This window comes from Salvelinus fontinalis, chromosome 13 (genome assembly GCF_029448725.1).
Source record: "Salvelinus fontinalis isolate EN_2023a chromosome 13, ASM2944872v1, whole genome shotgun sequence".
In the NCBI taxonomy this organism is placed as follows: Eukaryota; Metazoa; Chordata; class Actinopteri; order Salmoniformes; family Salmonidae; genus Salvelinus; species Salvelinus fontinalis.
This window is the reverse complement of record NC_074677.1, coordinates 359,302-381,252: the sequence shown is the minus strand read 5'-3', so window position 1 is coordinate 381,252 and position 21,951 is coordinate 359,302. Positions and strand designations below refer to the sequence as shown.

The 21,951-nt window shown below is 47.3% G+C and overlaps 1 protein-coding gene across 1 annotated transcript in view; it reads left to right on the top strand.

Annotated features, from left to right (window-relative positions):
- Positions 1-658: 658 nt before the first annotated feature.
- Positions 659-21,951, top strand: part of LOC129867894 (serine/threonine-protein kinase DCLK1-like) — a 45,416-nt gene continuing 24,123 nt past the window's right edge. The window contains exons 1-3 of the mRNA XM_055941362.1: positions 659-922; positions 1,811-2,206; positions 8,819-9,177. Coding sequence (XP_055797337.1) covers positions 1,846-2,206; positions 8,819-9,177 — 720 coding nt within the window. The 5' untranslated portion in view covers positions 659-922; positions 1,811-1,845. The remainder of the gene's footprint in view (positions 923-1,810; positions 2,207-8,818; positions 9,178-21,951) is intronic.

Below are 21,951 nucleotides of genomic sequence, written 5' to 3'. Positions count from 1 at the left end.
GTAACTAATCAATGTACAGGAGGCTAAATACAGGAGGTCCCGGTACTGAGTCAATGTACAGGGGGCTAAATACAGGAGATACCGGTACTGAGTCAATGTACAGGAGGCTATATACAGGAGGTACTGAGTCAATGTACAGGGGGCTATATACAGGAGGTCCCGGTACTGAGTCAATGTACAGGGGGCTAAATACAGGAGGTCCTGAGTCAATGTACAGGGGGCTAAATACAGGAGGTCCTGAGTCAATGTACAGGAAGCTAAATATAGGAGGTACTGGTACCGAGTCAATATACAGGAGGTACTGAGTCAATGTACAGGAAGCTAAATATAGGAGGTACTGGTACCGAGTCAATATACAGGAGGTACTGAGTCAATGTACAGGAGGCTACACACAGGAGGTACTGGTACACACTCCTCCTCATCCTGCTCTAGTCCAGACACCTTTTATTGATAATGACGTGGTTAAAGCAGCCCTGACAGCTCAAAGCTGGGGGGGGGGGGGGGCGTGCTGCGCGCGTGCGGGGCCAGTAGCACGAGCCCGAGGTGTGCCCAGCCTCCACGCTCTCTCTCTCTCTCTCTCTCTCTCTCTCTCTCTCTCTCTCTCTCTCTCTCTCTCTCTCTCTCTCTCTCTCTCACTCTCTCTCTGTCTGTCTCTCTCTCTGTCTCTCTCTCTCTCTCTCTCTCTCTCGCTCTCACGCATGCACGCACACCCACACTCACTCACTGGTAGTGATGGTGGTGGAGGGGAGAAGGAAAACTGTTCTGTGATAACTGCGGTGTCCGATAACCGCCAGGAAAGAGGCAACGGTCCTGAGTCTACACTTCACTGGCTACTGTTTCCTGAACCCCATTCTTCTATTTTCAGGGGGGAAAATACACGCAGCAACACTGGAGGCGACCGAATCCTTAGTGAATCACGTAGGTAAGCAAACTATGAAAAACAATAATTTACTGCGTTGATAGAAGCAAAAAAACGCAGCGCTTCTATCTATTTCGCCGTTTCCTTCTCTATGTAGCTGTTATTTTAACCTTTATTTAACTAGGCAAGTCAGTTGAAGAACACATTTGTATTAATAATGACGACCTACCGGGGATTTGACCCAGCAACCGTTCGGTTACTGGCCCACCGCTCTAACCAGGCTACCTGCCGCACCGTTATCAGAAGGGTGTCATTCACAAATCCGTCACTGTGGTAGAAAATCATTGTTGATTCGTTGATATGACACTAATGTTGATCAGTTTGTTCGAAACAGTTGAAAGTGATCTCCGTGCACGTATTGGACAATGAGAAACCTCTATGTTGTCAATTGGACACAATAACACAATCAAACATCTTTTTTAGAAGTAATATTCATATTTTTTTTAATCATTTTTGAATTTGTTTGAATTGCAATCGAAGAGCGAATGGCTTCGTAAACATTTGGATAGGTAGTGAGTGTGTTCAAGCGGAGACTGCTCTGGTCTCTGTGCCTTACATTTACATATTTATACAGCAACAGAAAGCACATGGCTATCGGACTAAGACCCGTCATTCATTCCCTGCTTCCCTTGCAACCACATGACACACAATGCCTAGCCAAACCTACTATACATAATCTGTCATTAGCAAGTTATTTTGAGACCGTGGACACTAGTCCTGGCTAACAGAGATAGACCGCGGCTTTCTGGACAAACCGGTTAATTGAAACTAAAACCCGTGTTGTTTGGACACCATTTTTACGCATTTTATCCGGAATATCTCTGATTATCACTGTACATGTTTGTTTAGTTGGTTCCATTTTTCGTCCTAATTTTCTATTTATTTATTTAGATAGTGTAGCTGTGCTTGTGACCTTCGGCAGTGCGATGGAGCTGGAGCATTTCGACGAGCGGGATAAGGCGCAGCGGAACAGCCGAGGAGGGAGCAGGCTGAACGGGGTGACCAGCCCTACACACAGCGCCCACTGCAGCCTCTACCGTTCCCGGACACTCAAGAACCTCAGCTCAGAGAAGAAGGCCAAGAAGGTCCGCTTCTACCGCAACGGGGACCGCTACTTTAACGGGATAGTGTACGCCATCTCAGTGGAGCGGTTCCGGTCGTTTGACGCGCTGCTGGTGGACCTAACCCGCTCGCTGTCTGATAATGTGAATCTGCCGCAGGGCGTCAGGACCATTTACTCCGCGGACGGAACCAAAAAGATCACCAGCACCGATCAACTGCTAGAGGGTAATATAATGCTTTAATTACTTTGGAAATCTCTCTCTCTCTCTCTCTCTCTCTCTCTCTCTGGGTAGAGTATGGTTGAGAGTACAAAAAATTAAGAACACCTTTCTAATATTAAGTTGCATTCCACAGGAATCATATATTTAACCTGGATTCACCTGGTCAGTCTATATCATGGAAAGAGCAGGTGTTCCTAATGTTTTGTACACTCAGTGTAGATGAGTTGGTTGTTTGGCAACAAAACTGATGGGTTGGTTGTTTAGCAACAAAACTGATGGGTTGATTGTTTGGCAACAAAACTGATGGGTTGGTTGTTTAGCAACAAAACTGATGGGTTGGTTGTTTAACAACAAAACTGACGGGTTGGTTGTTTAGCAACAAAACTGACGGGTTGGTTGTTTAGCAACAAAACTGACGGGTTGGTTGTTTAGCAACAAAACTGACGGGTTGGTTGTTTAGCAACAAAACTGACGGGTTGGTTGTTTAGCAACAAAACTGGCGGGGTTGGTTGTTTAGCAACAAAACTGACGGGGTTGGTTGTTTAGCAACAAAACTGACGGGTTGGTTGTTTAGCAACAAAACTGACGGGTTGGTTGTTTAGCAACAAAACTGACGGGTTGGTTGTTTAGCAACAAAACTGACGGGTTGGTTGTTTAGCAACAAAACTGACGGGTTGGTTGTTTAGCAACAAAACTGACGGGTTGGTTGTTTAGCAACAAAACTGATGGGTTGGTTGTTTAGCAACAAAATTAACACTGCACAACTATGGGACAAAACAGACGGGGTTGGCTTAGCTTGTTAACAAAATGTAAATTATATTTAGTTACCAATGTTTATTGAAAACAACATGAATCCATCGTTCTGCTATTTGGCCATCCAGAATCGAAACGACACATGGACTTCTGCCCCATTGAAGCGTCCGCACATCGTTTTTGTGATGTAGGTCTACTAACTCCTCCCATTGTGCAGAGGGAAGGACTGTAATAGGTCAGATGGTAGCCGGTCATTTGCATCAAGATTGATACAATTCAGCTACTAGAAGACAGTGAATGTATAAAATGACACTAATCCAATGCTTAAATGCATAGAGGAGGTGACTAGACGAGGGCCGTATCCACATTGTTATAGAGGAGGTGACTAGACTAGGGCCGTATCCACATTGTCATAGAGGTGGCTAGACTAGGGCCGTACCCACATTGTCATAGAGATGACTAGACTAGGGCCGTACCCACATTGTCATAGAGGTGACTAGACTAGGGCCATATCCACATTGTTATAGAGGAGGTGACTAGACTAGGGCCATACCCACATTGTCATAGAGGTGGCTAGACTAGGGCCGTATCCACATTGTCATAGAGGTGACTAGACTAGGGCCATATCCACATTGTTATAGAGGTGACTAGACTAGGGCCATATCCACATTGTTATAGAGGAGGTGACTAGACTAGGGCCGTACCCACATTGTTATAGAGGAGGTGACTAGACTAGGGCCATACCCACATTGTCATAGAGGAGGTGACTAGACTAGGGCTGTACCCACATTGTCATAGAGGAGGTGACTAGACTAGGGCTGTACCCACATTGTCATAGAGGAGGTGACTAGACTAGGGCTGTACCCACATTGTTATAGAGGAGGTGACTAGACTAGGGCTGTACCCACATTGTCATAGAGGTGACTAGACTAGGGCCGTACCCACATTGTCATAGAGGTGACTAGACTAGGGCCGTACCCACATTGTCATAGAGGTGACTAGACTAGGGCCGTACCCACATTGTTATAGAGGAGGTGACTAGACTAGGACCGTATCCACATTGTTATAGAGGTGACTAGACTAGGGCCATACCCACATTGTCATAGAGGTGACTAGACTAGGGCCGTACCCACATTGTCATAGAGGTGACTAGACTAGGGCCGTACCCACATTGTTATAGAGGTGACTAGACTAGGGCCGTACCCACATTGTTATAGAGGAGGTGACTAGACTAGGGCCGTACCCACATTGTCATAGAGGAGGTGACTAGACTAGGGCCGTACCCACATTGTCATAGAGGAGGTGACTAGACTAGGGCCGTATCCACATTGTCATAGAGGAGGTGACTAGACTAGGGCAGTACCCACATTGTTATAGAGGAGGTGACTAGACTAGGGCTGTACCCACATTGTCATAGAGGAGGTGACTAGACTAGGGCTGTATCCACATTGTTATAGAGGAGGTGACTAGACTAGGGCTGTATCCACATTGTTATAGAGGAGGTGACTAGACTAGGGCCATACCCACATTGTCATAGAGGAGGTGACTAGACTAGGGCTGTATCCACATTGTCATAGAGGAGGTGACTAGACTAGGGCTGTATCCACATTGTTATAGAGGAGGTGACTAGACTAGGGCTGTATCCACATTGTTATAGAGGAAGTGACTAGACTAGGGCTGTATCCACATTGTTATAGAGGTGACTAGACGAGGGCCGTACCCACATTGTCATAGAGGAGGTGACTAGACTAGGGCCGTATCCACATTGTCATAGAGGAGGTGACTAGACTAGGTCCGTATCCACATTGTTATAGAGGAGGTGACTAGACTAGGGCTGTACCCACATTGTTATAGAGGTGACTAGACTAGGGCCGTACCCACATTGTTATAGAGGAGGTGACTAGACTAGGGCCATATCCACATTGTCATAGAGGAGGTGACTAGACGAGGGCCGTACCCACATTGTTATAGAGGAGGTGACTAGACTAGGGCCGTACCCACATTGTCATAGAGGAGGTGACTAGACTAGGGCCGTATCCACATTGTTATAGAGGTGACTAGACTAGGGCTGTATCCACATTGTTATAGAGGAGGTGACTAGACTAGGGCTGTATCCACATTGTCATAGAGGAGGTGACTAGACTAGGGCAATACCCACATTGTTATAGAGGTGACTAGACTAGGGCCATACCCACATTGTCATAGAGGTGACTAGACTAGGGCCGTATCCACATTGTTATAGAGGTGACTAGACTAGGGCCATACCCACATTGTCATAGAGGTGACTAGACTAGGGCCATACCCACATTGTCATAGAGGTGACTAGACTAGGGCCGTACCCACATTGTCATAGAGGTGACTAGACTAGGGCCGTACCCACATTGTTATAGAGGTGACTAGACTAGGACCGTATCCACATTGTTATAGAGGTGACTAGACTAGGGCCGTACCCACATTGTTATAGAGGAGGTGACTAGACTAGGGCCATATCCACATTGTCATAGAGGTGACTAGACTAGGGCCGTACCCACATTGTTATAGAGGAGGTGACTAGAATAGGGCTGTATCCACATTGTCATAGAGGAGGTGACTAGACTAGGGCCGTACCCACATTGTCATAGAGGAGGTGACTAGACTAGGGTCATATCCACATTGTCATAGAGGAGGTGACTAGACTAGGGCTGTACCCACATTGTCATAGAGGAGGTGACTAGACTAGGGTTGTAACCCACATTGTCATAGAGGAGGTGACTAGACTAGGGCTGTACCCACATTGTTATAGAGGAGGTGACTAGACTAGGGCTGTACCCACATTGTTATAGAGGTGACTAGACTAGGGCCGTACCCACATTGTCATAGAGGAGGTGACTAGACTAGGGCCGTATCCACATTGTCATAGAGGAGGTGACTAGACTAGGACCGTATCCACATTGTCATAGAGGTGACTAGACTAGGGCTGTACCCACATTGTTATAGAGGTGACTAGACTAGGGCCGTACCCACATTGTCATAGAGGTGACTAGACTAGGGCTGTACCCACATTGTTATAGAGGAGGTGACTAGACTAGGGCTGTACCCACATTGTTATAGAGGAGGTGACTAGACTAGGGCTGTACCCACATTGTCATAGAGGAGGTGACTAGACTAGGGCTGTACCCACATTGTTATAGAGGTGACTAGACTAGGGCCGTACCCACATTGTCATAGAGGTGACTAGACTAGGGCTGTACCCACATTGTCATAGAGGTGACTAGACTAGGGCTGTACCCACATTGTTATAGAGGAGGTGACTAGACTAGGGCCGTACCCACATTGTCATAGAGGAGGTGACTAGACTAGGGCCATACCCACATTGTTATAGAGGAGGTGACTAGACTAGGGCCGTACCCACATTGTCATAGAGGAGGTGACTAGACTAGGGCCGTACCCACATTGTTATATAGTGTCTTCAGAATGTATTCAGACCCCTAGACTTTTCCCACATTTTGTTACGTTACGATTATTCTAAAATTGATTGAAATGTTTTTTTCCCCTCATCAATCTACACACAATACCCCATAATGACAAAGCAAAGATAGGTTTATATTAATATTTTTTATATTTTTTCACATTTACATAAGTATTCAGACCCTTTACTTTGTTGAAGAACCTTTGACAGCGATTACAGCCTCGAGTCTTCTTGAGTATGACGCTACAAGCGTGGCACACCTGTATTTGGGGAGTTTCTCCCCCATTCTTCTCTGCAGATCCTCTCAATCTCTGTCAGGTTGGATGGGGAGCGTTGTTTCACAGCTATTTTTCAGGTCTCTCCAGAAATGTTAGATCGGGTTCAAGTCCGGGCTCTGGCTGGGCCACTCAAGGACATTCAGAGACTTGTCCCGAAGCCACTCCTGCGTTGTCTTGGCTGTGTGAATTAGGGCCGTTGTCTTGTTGGAAGGTGAACCTTCACCCCAGTCTGAGGTCCCGAGCGCTCTGGAGCAGGTTTTCATCAAGGATCTGTCTGTACTTTGCTCTGTTCGTCTTTGCTGACTAGTCTTCCAGTCCCTTCTGCTGAAAAACATCCCCAAAGCATTAAACTCCCATCACACTTCACCGTAGGGAAGCTGAACACAAGGTGCGCTATGTTCAAACCCTATTGTGCCTCTCTAATCCGAAGGTTAGCAATGCTAACAACTACATGTAAAAGCACGTAGAGAATGTTAATAACTAAAGGCTAGTGAGCGCATTGCAAAAACCTATTATACAGTCTCTGCCCTAAACTATTTGTAGGACAGACATCCTAGCTCATAAAGTTATATAAGTAACTGAAAAAATGCTGCATGCATGATCCAAAAGGGGTTTCTCTACCAAGCAAAGCAGGATTTTGGAAGACGCTAACCATTTAGCTAGGTAGCTAACTACCTAGTAAATTAGCAAACCAAATCCACATCTGCAGGGCATTTCGCACATGTTAGACAGTTAACTTAATACTTATAAGACATATTGAATATTAACGTATGGAATATTAACATATTGAATATTAACGTATGGAATATTAACATATTGAATATTAACGTATGGAATATTAACATATTGAATATTAACGTATGGAATATTAACATATTGAATATTAACGTATGGCACATGTTGACTGCAGGTATTAACTTAAAAAGTAGCTTTAATACATTTCTTCAATGGTATTTAAAAATCATCCCATGGCTATTTCCAAATAATTTCCCTGCCTCTCTCACCCATCTCCCCTTCTCCCTGTCTCTCTCCTTTATCTCCCCCTCCCCTTCTCCCTGTCTCTCTCTTCTTCTCCTTACCTCTCTCCCCCATCTCCCCTTCTCCCTGTCTCTCTCCCCTCCCCCCTTCTCCTTGCCTCTCTCCCCGATCTCCCCTTCTCCCTGTCTCTCTCCTCTATCTCCCCCTCCCCTTCTCCATGTCTCTCTCCCCCATCCCCCCCTCCCACTGTCTCTCTCCCCCACCCCCCCTCCCCCCTGTCTCTCTCCCTGTCTCTCTCCCTCATCTCCCCTTCTCCCTGTCTCTCTCCCCATCTCCCCCTCCCCTTCTCCCTGTCTCTCTCCTCTGTCTCTCTCCTCTATCTTCCCCTCCCCTTCTCCCTGTCTCTCTCCCCCTCCCCTTCTCCCTGTCTCTCTCCCCCTCCCCTTCTCCCGGTCTCTCTCCCCCTCCCCTTCTCCCTGTCCCCCCCCCCCTTCTATCTGTCTCTCTCCCCCATCTCTCCTTCTACCTGTCTCTCTCCTCTATCTCCCCTCCCCTTCTCCCTGTCTCTCTCCTTCACCCCCCCCTCCTCCCTGTCCCCCCCCCTTCTACCTGTCTCTCTCCCCCATCTCTCCTTCTCCCTGTCTCTCTCCCCCATCTCCCCCTCCCCCTGTCTCTCTCCCCGTCTCCCCCTCCCCCTGTCTCTCTCCCCGTCTCCCCCTCCCCCTGTCTCTCTCCCCCATCTCCCCCTCCCCCTGTCTCTCTCCCCCATCTCCCCCTCCCCCTGTCTCTCTCCCCCATCTCCCCCTCCCCCTGTCTCTCTCCCCCATCTCCCCCTCCCCCTGTCTCTCTCCTCTATCTCCCCTCCCCCTGTCTCTCTCCTCTATCTCCCCCTCCCCTTCTCCCTGTCTCTCTCCCCCTCCCCTTCTCCCTGTCTCTCTCCTCTATCTCCCCCTCCCCCTCCCCTTCTCCCTGTCTCTCTCCCCCTCCCCTTCTCCCTGTCTCTCTCCCCCTCCCCTTCTCCCTGTCTCTCTCCTTCACCCCCCCCTCCTCCCTGTCCCCCCCCCCTTCTACCTGTCTCTCTCCCCCATCTCTCCTTCTCCCTGTCTCTCTCCCCCATCTCCCCCTCCCCCTGTCTCTCTCCTCTATCTCCCCTCCTCAGGCGAGAGCTACGTGTGTGGCTCCATCGAGGTCTTCAAGAAGCTCGACTACACCAAGAACGTCAACCCCAACTGGTCTGTGAACGTCAAAGCTTCGTCTGCGGCGGCCGCCCGCGGGCCTCCTTCCCTGGGCAGCTCCAAGTCCGGACCTCCAGACACCCGGGACCAGGGGGTGAAGGATTTCATCCGGCCCAAGCTGGTGACGGTGGTGCGGAGCGGGGTGAAGCCCAGGAAGGCTGTACGAATACTCCTCAATAAGAAGACGGCCCATTCATACGAACAGGTCCTCAACGACATCACGGAGGCCGTCAAACTGGACTCTGGAGTGGTGAAGAGGGTCTATACACTGGATGGAAAACAGGTGAGAGATGGGGAGAGAGAATGGGAAGGGGGAGAGAGAGAGAGGAAGGGAGGGGAGAGAGAGCGAATGGGAAGGGGGAGAGAGAGCGAAAGGGAGAGGGGAGAGAGAGAGAAAGGGAGAGGGGAGAGAGAGAGAAAGGGAGAGGGGAGAGAGAGAGAAAGGGAGAGGGGAGAGAGAGAGAAAGGGAGAGGGGAGAGAGAGAGAAAGGGAGAGGGGAGAAAGAGAGAATGGGAGAGGGGAGAAAGAGAGAAAGGGAGAGGGGAGAAAGAGAGAAAGGGAGAGGGGAGAGAGAGAGAAAGGGAGAGGGGAGAGAGAGAGAAAGGGAGAGGGGAGAGAGAGAGAAAGGGAGAGGGGAGAGAGAGAGAAAGGGAGAGGGGAGAGAGAGAGAAAGGGAGAGGGGAGAGAGAGAGAAAGGGAGAGGGGAGAAAGAGAGAATGGGAGAGAGGAGAGAGAGAGAAAGGGAGAGGGGAGAGAGAGAGAAAGGGAGAGGGGAGAGAGAGAGAGATGGGCTGTAGTTGTGTTGCTATAGAGAGGAACCAATAGAAGGATGTCCTGTCCCATCTTCCTCCTTGTGCTGCTGGTTAGTCTCTCAGTCTGGTATGGATTCATACAGTATGCTGCTGGTTAGTCTCTCAGTCTGGTATGGATTCATACAGTATGCTGCTGGTTAGTCTCTCAGTCTGGTATGGATTCATACAGTATGCTGCTGGTTAGTCTCTCAGTCTGGTATGGATTCATACAGTATGCTGCTGGTTAGTCTCTCAGTCTGGTATGGATTCATACAGTATGCTGCTGGTTAGTCTCTCAGTCTGGTATGGATTCATACAGTATGCTGCTGGTTAGTCTCTCAGTCTGGTATGGATTCATACAGTATGCTGCTGGTTAGTCTCTCAGTCTGGTATGGATTCATACAGTATGCTGCTGGTTAGTCTCTCAGTCTGGTATGGATTCATACAGTATGCTGCTGGTTAGTCTCTCAGTCTGGTATGGATTCATACAGTATGCTGCTGGTTAGTCTCTCAGTCTGGTATGGATTCATACAGTATGCTGCTGGTTAGTCTCTCAGTCTGGTATGGATTCATACAGTATGCTGCTGGTTAGTCTCTCAGTCTGGTATGGATTCATACAGTATGCTGCTGGTTAGTCTCTCAGTCTGGTATGGATTCATACAGTATGCTGCTGGTTAGTCTCTCAGTCTGGTATGGATTCATACAGTATGCTGCTGGTTAGTCTCTCAGTCTGGTATGGATTCATACAGTATGCTGCTGGTTAGTCTCTCAGTCTGGTATGGATTCATACAGTATGCTGCTGGTTAGTCTCTCAGTCTGGTATGGATTCATTGCTGATATTACCCATCTGTCCTGCTGTCTATCTGCAATGTTGTTTCGGGCTGGGAATCACCAGGGACGATACGATATGTATTACGTTTCTCACCATTTTTTCCCTCCATCACTAATGTTGTTGTGTCATTTTTAGACAGACAAAGATAGCGAGAGAGGGATATATATATATATATATATATATATATATATGTATATATATATATATATATATATATATATATATATGTAGCGGTAGAGAGAGAGAGAGGTAGAGAATAAGGGATATATATACAGTACATTTCCAGTTTGCTTTATGTCCAGTGAAGTTCCTTGATGGCCGTCTTGGTTTCCTCGGGAATATACACGACTGTGATGCTAACTGAGGAGAGTTCTCTTGGGAGATAATACGGTCGGCATTTGGTTGTGAGGAATTCTTGGTCAGGTGAACAAAATTACTTGAGTTCCTGTTTGTTGTTACAACTACACCATGAGTCGTTAATCATGAAACATACAGCCCCGTCTTTCTTCTTGCCGGAGAGGTGTTTATACCTGTTGGCGCGATGCACTGAACATCCAGTTGGCTGTACGGGAGAGAGAGAGAGACAGAGAGAGACAGAGAAAGAGAAAGAGAAAGAGAAAGAGACAGACAGAGACAGACAGACAGAGACAGACAGACAGACAGACAGACAGACAGACAGACAGACAGACAGACAGACAGAGAGACAGAGAGAGAGAGAGAGAGAGAGAGAGAGAGAGAGAGAGAGAGAGAGAGAGAGACATATAGAGAGAGAGAGAGAGAGAGACATATAGAGAGAGAGAGAGAGAGACATATAGAGAGAGAGAGAGAGACAGAGACATATAGAGAGACATATAGAGAGAGAGACAGAGACATATAGAGAGACATATAGAGAGAGAGACAGAGACATATAGAGAGAGAGACAGAGACATATAGAGAGAGAGACAGAGACATATAGAGAGAGAGACAGAGACATATAGAGAGAGAGACAGAGACATATAGAGAGAGAGACAGAGACATATAGAGAGAGAGACAGAGACATATAGAGAGAGAGACAGAGACATATAGAGAGAGAGACAGAGACATATAGAGAGAGAGACAGAGACATATATAGAGAGAGAGAGAGAGAGAGGGCCATGAGAGACAGATGTATGAATGGAGCTGTCGCCCACACAGTAGCTCTATCTGCCCACAGAGGTTCACTGTAAAGACCAAAATAAGTTCCTGTTTATCTGCTTGCCGAGGTTCACTAAAGAGACCAAAGTAACTTCCTGTGTCAACATCATTGATATTCCACCCACCCACCTCCTCTCCTCAGAACTATTACTCTCCTCTCCTCTCTTTAGCTCACCCGCACAGTCATACAAAAATAATAACACACACACACATGCCCGCACATGCACACACACACAGCGCCATGTCTCGTCTTATGCAAACAGGTATATTGAGGAGATGCTCCCTCTCTCTCACGCCCTCTCCTGGCACCAACTACAGTGTTTACTACTGGGACGTGTGTGTTTGTGATGGGGTCGTGTGTGTGTGTGTGTTTGTGATGGTGTTGTGTGTGTGATGGGGTCGTGTGTGTGATGGGGTCGTGTGTGTGATGGGGTCGTGTGTGTGTGTGTGTGTGTTTGTGATGGTGTCGTGTGTGTGATGGGGTCGTGTGTGTGTGTTTGTGATGGTGTCGTGTGTGTGTGTGTGTGTGTGTGTGTGTGTGTGTGTGTGTGTGTGTGTGTGTGTGTGTGTGTGTGTGTGTGTGTTTGTTTGTGACAGTGTCGTGTGTGTGTGTGATGGTGTCGTGTGTGTGCGTGTGTGTGTGTGTGTGTGATGGTGTCGTGTGTGTGATGGGTTCGTGTGTGTGTGTTGGGTTCGTGTGTGTGTGTGTTTGTAATTGGGTTGTGTGTGTGTGATGGGGTTGTGTGTTTGTAATGGGGTTGTGTGTGTGTGTGTGTGTGTGTGTGTGTGTGTGTGTGTGTGTGTGTGTGTGTGTGTGTGTGTGTGTGTGTGTGTGATGGGGTTGTGTGTGTGTGTGTGTGTGTGTGTGTGTGTGTGTGTGTGTGTGTTGGGGTTGTGTGTGTGTGTGTGTGTGTGTGTGTGTGTGTGTGTGTGTGTGTGTGTGATGGGGTTGGGTTGGGTGTGTGTGTGTGTGTGTGATGGGGTTGGGTGTGTGTGTGTGTGTGTGATGGGGTTGGGTGTGTGTGTGTGTGTGTGATGGGGTTGGGTGTGTGTGTGTGTGTGTGTGTGTGTGTGTGTGTGTGTGATGGGTTTGGGTGTGTGTGTGTGTGTGATGGGGTTGGGTGTGTGTGTCTGATGGGGTTGGGTGTGTGTGTGTGTGTGTCTGATGGGGTTGGGTGTGTGTGTGTGTGTGTGTGTGTGATGGGGTTGGGTGTGTGTGTGTGTGTGTGTGTGTGTGTGATGGGGTTGGGTGTGTGTGTGTGTGTGTGATGGGGTTGGGTGTGTGTGTGTGTGTGTGTGTGTGATGGGGTTGGGTGTGTGTGTGATGGGGTTGGGTGTGTGTGTGATGGGGTTGGGTGTGTGTGTGATGGGGTTGGGTGTGTGTGTGTGTGTGTGTGATGGGGTTGGGTGTGTGTGTGTGTGTGTGTGTGTGTGTGTGTGTGTGTGTGTGTGTGTGTGTGTGTGTGTGTGTGTGTGTGTGTGTGTGTGTGAGATGGGGTTGGGTGTGTGTGTGTGTGTGTGAGATGGGGTTGGGTGTGTGTGTGTGATGGGGTTGGGTGTGTGTGTGTGTGTGTGATGGGGTTGGGTGTGTGTGTGTGTGTGTGATGGGGTTGGGTGTGTGTGTGTGTGTGTGATGGGGTTGGGTGGCTCCCTGCTGTGTGACACTGTGTCCCCTTTCTATCTCACACACCATTCTCTCCCCCTCTCCCTCTGTCTTGGTCTTTCTCCCTCTTCCCCCCCCCCCTCTCCCTCTCCCTCTCTCTTTCTCCCTCACTCCCCCCCCTCTCCCTCTGTCTTGGTCTTTCTCCCTCACCCCCCCCCCCCTCTACCTCTCCCTCTGTCTTGGTCTTTCTCCCTCGCCCCCCCCCCCCCCCCCCCCCCCTCTACCTCTCCCTCTGTCTTGGTCTTTCTCCCTCGCTCCACCCCCCTCTCCCTCTCCCTCTGTCTTTCTCCCTCTCCCTTTGTCTTGGTCTTTCTCCTTCGCCCCCCCCCCTGAAGCATGCCGTGGCCGTAGCCTTGGTAGTGAATAGATCAAATCTGTAGTGGTAAAACAATAGGTGGGTAAAAGCTGATGACCATTCGCTGTGAACAAAGTAAAGCGTCCTATAATCTCAATGCATTTCCACGCGATAGTTTTTCTGTGTGTTTACCGTCCAGTACACCACTGGGTCGTTGTAACTCTAGAAACGACACCGACTAGGCCAGTATGTGTGACCGTGGAACAGCTCCTTCAGAAAGTATTCACACTCCTTGACTTTTTCCACATGTTGTTGTGTTCCAGGATGATTTTTTTGTGTCAGCGATCTACAAATACTGTAGTACCGCATAATATCAAAGTGGAATTATGTATTTCGAAAATGTTTACGAATGAATACGAAATGAAAAGCTGAAATGTCTTGAGTCAATAAGTATTCAACCAAGTCTAAATAACTGCAGGAGTAAAAATGTCACATAATTTGTTTCATGTTTCACGGACTCACTTAATAGTGTTTAACATGATTTTTAAATGACTGCTTCATCTCTGTACTCGACACATACAATTATCTGTCAGGTCCCTCAGTCGAGCAGTGAATTTCAAACACAGATTCAACCACAAAGACCAGGGAGGTTTTCCCATTGCGTCGTAAACAAGAGCACCTAGTGGTAGATGGGTAAAAAATATAAAAGCAGACGTTGAATATCCCTTTGAGCATGGTGAAGTTATTAATTACACTTTGGATGGTGTATCAATACACCCAGTCACTACAAAGATACAGGCGTCCTTCCTAACTCAGTTGCTGGAGAGGAAGGAAACCGCTCAGGGATTTCACCATGAAGCCAATGGTGACTTTAAAACAGTTACAGAGTTTAATGGTTGTGACAGGAGGAAAACTGAGGATGAATCAACAACATTGTAGTGACTCCACAATACTAACCTAAATGACAAGAGTGAAAAGAAGGAAACCTGTACAGAATACAAAATATTACAAAACATGCATCCTGTTTGCAACAAGGCAATAAAGTAACACTGCAAAACATGTAGCAAATAAATGAACTTAAGGGCAGCAGTTAAATATCGTCGGGACAGTAACCGGAAGGTCGCTGGTTCAAATCCCAGAGCCGACTATCTTAAAAAATCTTGAGTAAAGCGCTTACCCCTAATTGCTCCTGTAAATGGATAAGATCGTTCAGGATAAGACTGTCTGCTAAATGAATAAAATGTACATTCTGAAGGAACTGTCCCTCTATAAACCAGACGAGCTACGGCCCTGGTATATACGTTACTGTGGTAGGGAATAGGTTAAAGGTAGCAGTGTGATAAACTCGGGGTAATCCCATGATGAATTCGCAATCCCCCTTTAAATGAGGCTAATCCAGACTCAATTGGTCAGTAACAAAAGAGAGAAATAAGAGAGGGACAAGTGATAACCTAACCCTGGGTTTTAGTTCACTGCCTGTCAAAGACACTCTGGAAGTTGAATATGGACTATAGCACTATGATTCTGTTCCAAATGGCACCCTATTCCATATATAGTGCACTACTTTAGACCAGAGCCCTATGGAACCCTATTCCCTATATAGTGCACTACTTTAGACCAGCGCCCTATGGAACCCTATTCCCTATATAGTGCACTACTTTAGAGCCCTGCTCTGGTCTAAAGGGAATAGGTGTGCATTTGGGACAAAAACTAAGTCAACATGAAATCTATTGACCTATCAGTGTAAAGGAATGGGGTTACTTGTGAAATGTACATATTACACCCCAGTCTATGACACCCCAGTCTACATATTACACCCTAGTCTATTACACCCCAGTCTACATATGACACCCCAGTCTACATATTACACCCCAGTCTACATATGACACCCCAGTCTACATATGACACCCCAGTCTATTACACCCCCGTCTACATATGACACCCCAGTCTATTACACCCCAGTCTACATGTTACACCACAGTCTACATATTACACCCCAGTCTATTACACCCCAGTCTATTACACCCCAGTCTATTACACCCCAGTCTATTACACCCCAGTCTATTACACCCCAGTCTATTACACCCCAGTCTATTACACCCCAGTCTATTACACCCCAGTCTACATGTTACACCACAGTCTACATATTACACCACAGTCTATTACACCCCAGTCTATTACACCCCAGTCTACATATTACACCCCAGTCTACATATTACACCCCAGTCTATTACACCCCAGTCTACATATTACACCCCAGTCTACATATGACACCCCAGTCTATTACACCCCAGTCTACATATGACACCCCAGTCTACATATTACACCCCAGTCTACATATGACACCCCAGTCTATTACACCCCAGTCTACATATTACACCCCAGTCTATTACACCCCAGTCTACATATTACACCCCAGTCTATTACACCCCAGTCTACATATGACACCCCAGTCTACATATTACACCCCAGTCTATTACACCCCAGTCTACATATGACACCCCAGTCTACATATTACACCCCAGTCTATTACACCCCAGTCTATTACACCCCAGTCTATTACACCCCAGTCTATTACACCCCAGTCTATTACACCCCAGTCTATTACACCCCAGTCTATTACACCCCAGTCTATTACACCCCAGTCTATTACACCCCAGTCTACATATGACACCACAGTCTACATATGACACCACAGTCTAAATATTACACCCCAGTCTATTACACCCCAGTCTACATATTACACCACAGTATACATATTACACCACGGTCTACATGTTACACCACGGTCTACATATTACACCACGGTCTACATGTTACATTATCTCAATCCCTCATTCTCATTTTCTGTTTGCAGATTCACGGGAGATTCACAGATCTCCCTCAGTACAGTTCTGTTTCGTTCAGTTCTGTTCTGTTCAGTTCTGTTCTGTAGGGAGTGAAAGGGAGGGACAGAAAGAATGTGCGAGCCGCGATGTGATCAGTAGGTATGAGCATTAGAATATCAGCCCCCCTTTTCTTTCCTATTGACGTCAGTATCATCCAACAACCTCCTCTCCCTGCTTCATTATCATCCACCACCTCCTCTCCCTGCTTCAGTATCATCAACACCTCCTCTCCCTGCTTCAGTATTATCCAACAACCTCCTCTCCCTGCTTCAGTATCATCCAACAACCTCCTCTCCCTGCTTCAGTATCATCCAACAACCTCCTCTCCCTGCTTCAGTATCATCCAACACCTCCTCTTCCTGCTTCATTATCATCCAACACCTCCTCTCCCTGCTTCATTATCATCCAACACCTCCTCTCCCTGCTTCAGTATCATCCAAAACCTCCTCTCCCTGCTTCAGTATCATCCAACAACCTCCTCTCCCTGCTTCAGTATCATCAACACCTCCTCTCCCTGCTTCAGTATCATCCAACACCTCCTCTCCCTGCTTCAGTATCATCCAACACCTCCTCTCCCTGCTTCATTATCATCCAACACCTCCTCTCCCTGCTTCAGTATCATCCAACACCTCCTCTCCCTGCTTCAGTATCATCCAACACCTCCTCTCCCTGCTTCATTATCATCCAACACCTCCTCTCCCTGCTTCAGTATCATCCAACACCTCCTCTCCCTGCTTCAGTATCATCAACACCTCCTCTCCCTGCTTCAGTATCATCAACACCTCCTCTCCCTGCTTCAGTATCATCCAACACCTCCTCTCCCTGCTTCAGTATCATCCAACACCTCCTCTCCCTGCTTCAGTACCAGATCAAATGGCTGTGAAACCAGCCAAATAATACGGCTGTGAAACCTGCCAGATCAAATGGCTAAGAAACCTGCCAGATCAAATGGCTATGAAACCAGTCAGATATTATGGCTGTGTAACCAGCCAGAAAAGTTAGTTGATGACACATACGGCTGTGAAACCAGCCAGAACACATGGCTGTGAAACCAGCCAGAACATATTGCTGTGATACCAGCTAGATCATACGTGAAACCAGCCAGAACATATGGCTGTCAAACCAGCCAGAACAAATGGCTATGAAACCCGCCAGAACATATGGCTGTGAAACCAGCCAGAACATATTGCTGTGAAACGAGGTTTCAGGTTTACAGCTACCATCACAAATAGCACCGAAGCAGCCAGAGTAATTATAGAGACCAACGTGAAATACCTAAATAGTCATCATAAAACATTTATGAAAAATACATGGTGTACAGCAAATGAAAAACAAACATCTTGTGAATCCAGCCAATATTTCAGATTTTTTAAGTGTTTTACAGCGAAAACACAATATAGCATTATATTAGCTTACCACAAAAGCCAAAAACACAACCCATTTATCAGCAGCAAAAGTTAGCGATCGCAAAAAAACAGCAAAAGATATATAATTTTTCACTAACCTTGAAAAGCTTCATCAGATGACAGTCCTATAACATCAGGTTATACAATAAACTTATGTTTCGTTCGAAAATGTGCATATTTAGAGCTGAAATCCGTGGTTATACATTGTGAAAACGTAGCAACTATTTTCCAGAATCTCCGGATATATTTCTGACACTCACCTATTCTGACCAAATAACTAATCATAAACTTTACTAAAAAATACTTGTTGTACAGAAAATGATAGATACACTAGTTCTCAATGCAATCGCCGTGTTAGAATTCAAAAAATAACTTTAGTACGACATACAGCTTACGTTATAGCGAGACAGCGTCCAAAATAAGAGCGGAATATACGTCTAAACATTTTCGACAGAAATACGAAATAACATCATAATCTGATAAAACTATATTGAAAAAACATACTTTACGATGATATTATCACATTTATCAAATAAAATCAAAGCCGGAGATATTAGCAGTCTATAACGAAAGCTTTTCAGAAGCCAATACTGATGTCCTTCCCGCGCCTTCCTGAACAAAGGAAATTGGGGTCATGTCATTCCAAGACCTCTCTTTTGACCATAGATATACCTAGAAACGCCATTTCACCTCTCATAGCGTATTGACATCTAGTGGAAGGCGTATGAAGTGCATGTATACTAATAGATTTCAAGCAAATTAATAGGGAGGCCCTGGAACAGAACCTCGATTTCAGATTTTTCACTTTCTGACAGGAAGTTTGCTGCAAAATGAGTTCTGTTTTACTCACAGATATAATTCAAACGCTTTTAGAAACTTGAGAGTGTTTTCTATCCAATAGTAATAATAATATGCATATTGTAAGAGCAAGAATAGAGTACGAGGCCGTTTAAATTGGGCACGATTTTTTCCCAAAGTGAAAATAGCGCCCTCTATCCTCAACAGGTTTTAAACCATCAGCACAGAGACTCACAACACTCAAAACATGGCTGTCTCTGGCTCAGTGTGTGTGTGTGTGTTTGTGTGTGTTTGTGTGTGTTTGTGTGTGTGTGTGTGTGTCTGTGTGTGTGTGTGTGTGTGCTTCATGTCTGTCTGTCTGTCTGTCTGTCTGTCTGTCTGTTTCTATATCTCCCTGTCTCAGGCTGTGAGTGTGAAGATGTGCAGAATAATGAATCTATGCATGGCTAGGACTGAGTTTGTCATGAATATTTCCAGAGGTGATCTGAGGTAGTGTGGGTGTTATGTACACTGAGCTTCACGCTACTGTCAATCAAGAGTCAATCAATCAATCAAATATATTTATAAAGCCCTTCTTAGTACCTACCTAGCTACCAGAACCCAGTCAGTACCCACCTAGCTACCAGAACCCAGTCAGTACCCACCTAGCTACCAGAACCCAGTCAGTACCCACTTAGCTACCAGAACCCAGTCAGTAACCACCTAGCTACCAGAACCCAGTCAGTACCCACCTAGCTACCAGAACCCAGTCAGTACCCACCTAGCTACCAGAACCCAGTCAGTATCCACCTAGCTACCAGAACCCAGTCAGTACCCACCTAGCTACCAGAACCCAGTCAGTATCCACCTAGCTACCAGAACCCAGTCAGTACCCACCTAGCTACGAGAACACAGTCAGTACCCACCTAGCTACCAGAACCCAGTCAGTACCCACCTAGCTACCAGAACCCAGTCAGTACCCACCTAGCTACCAGAACCCAGTCAGTACCCACCTAGCTACCAGAATCCCAGTCAGTATCCACCTAGCTACCAGAACCCAGTCAGTACCCACCTAGCTACCAGAACCCAGTCAGTATCCACCTAGCTACCAGAACCCAGTCAGTACCCACCTAGCTACGAGAACCCAGTCAGTACCCACCTAGCTACCAGAACCCAGTCAGTATCCACCTAGCTACCAGAACCCAGTCAGTATCCACCTAGCTACCAGAACCCAGTCAGTACCCACCTAGCTACCAGAACCCAGTCAGTAACCACCTAGCTACCAGAACCCAGTCAGTATCCACCTAGCTACCAGAACCCAGTCAGTAACCACCTAGCTACCAGAACCCAGTCAGTAACCACCTAGCTACCAGAACCCAGTCAGTAACCACCTAGCTACCAGAACCCAGTCAGTATCCACCTAGCTACCAGAACCCAGTCAGTACCCACCTAGCTACCAGAACCCAGTCAGTAACCACCTAGCTACCAGAACCCAGTCAGTACCCACCTAGCTACCAGAACCCAGTCAGTACCCACCTAGCTACCAGAACCCAGTCAGTATCCACCTAGCTACCAGAACCCAGTCAGTACCCACCTAGCTACCAGAACCCAGTCAGTATCCACCTAGCTACCAGAACCCAGTCAGTACCCACCTAGCTACGAGAACACAGTCAGTACCCACCTAGCTACCAGAACCCAGTCAGTACCCACCTAGCTACCAGAACCCAGTCAGTACCCACCTAGCTACCAGAACCCAGTCAGTACCCACCTAGCTACCAGAATCCCAGTCAGTATCCACCTAGCTACCAGAACCCAGTCAGTACCCACCTAGCTACCAGAACCCAGTCAGTATCCACCTAGCTACCAGAACCCAGTCAGTACCCACCTAGCTACGAGAACCCAGTCAGTACCCACCTAGCTACCAGAACCCAGTCAGTATCCACCTAGCTACCAGAACCCAGTCAGTATCCACCTAGCTACCAGAACCCAGTCAGTACCCACCTAGCTACCAGAACCCAGTCAGTAACCACCTAGCTACCAGAACCCAGTCAGTATCCACCTAGCTACCAGAACCCAGTCAGTAACCACCTAGCTACCAGAACCCAGTCAGTAACCACCTAGCTACCAGAACCCAGTCAGTAACCACCTAGCTACCAGAACCCAGTCAGTATCCACCTAGCTACCAGAACCCAGTCAGTACCCACCTAGCTACCAGAACCCAGTCAGTACCCACCTAGCTACCAGAACCCAGTCAGTATCCACCTAGCTACCAGAACCCAGTCAGTATCCACCTAGCTACCTAGCTACCAGAACCCAGTCAGTACCCACCTAGCTACCTAGCTACCAGAACCCAGTCAGTATCCACCTAGCTACCAGAACCCAGTCAGTATCCACCTAGCTACCAGAACACAGTCAGTAACCACCTAGCTACCAGAACCCAGTCAGTACCCACCTAGCTACCTAGCTACCGGAACCCAGTCAGTACCCACCTAGCTACCAGAACCCAGTCAGTATTCACCTAGCTACCAGAACCCAGTCAGTAACCACCTAGCTACCAGAACCCAGTCAGTATCCACCTAGCTACCAGAACCCAGTCAGTATCCACCTAGCTACCAGAACCCAGTCAGTACCCACCTAGCTACCAGAACCCAGTCAGTACCCACCTAGCTACCAGAACCCAGTCAGTACCCACCTAGCTACCAGAAACCAGTCAGTACCCACCTAGCTACCAGAACCCAGTCAGTACCCACCTAGCTACCAGAACCCAGTCAGTACCCACCTAGCTACCAGAACCCAGTCAGTATCCACCTAGCTACCAGAACCCAGTCAGTATCCACCTAGCTACCAGAACCCAGTCAGTACCCACCTAGCTACCAGAACCCAGTCAGTACCCACCTAGCTACCAGAACCCAGTCAGTACCCACCCACCTAGCTACCAGAACCCAGTCAGTATCCACCTAGCTACCAGAACCCAGTCAGTATCCACCTAGCTACCAGAACCCAGTCAGTACCCACCTAGCTACCAGAACCCAGTCAGTATCCACCTAGCTACCAGAACCCAGTCAGTATCCACCTAGCTACCAGAACCCAGTCAGTACCCACCTAGCTACCAGAACCCAGTCAGTATCCACCTAGCTACCAGAACCCAGTCAGTACCCACCTAGCTACCAGAACCCAGTCAGTACCCACCTAGCTACCAGAACCCAGTCAGTATCCACCTAGCTACCAGAA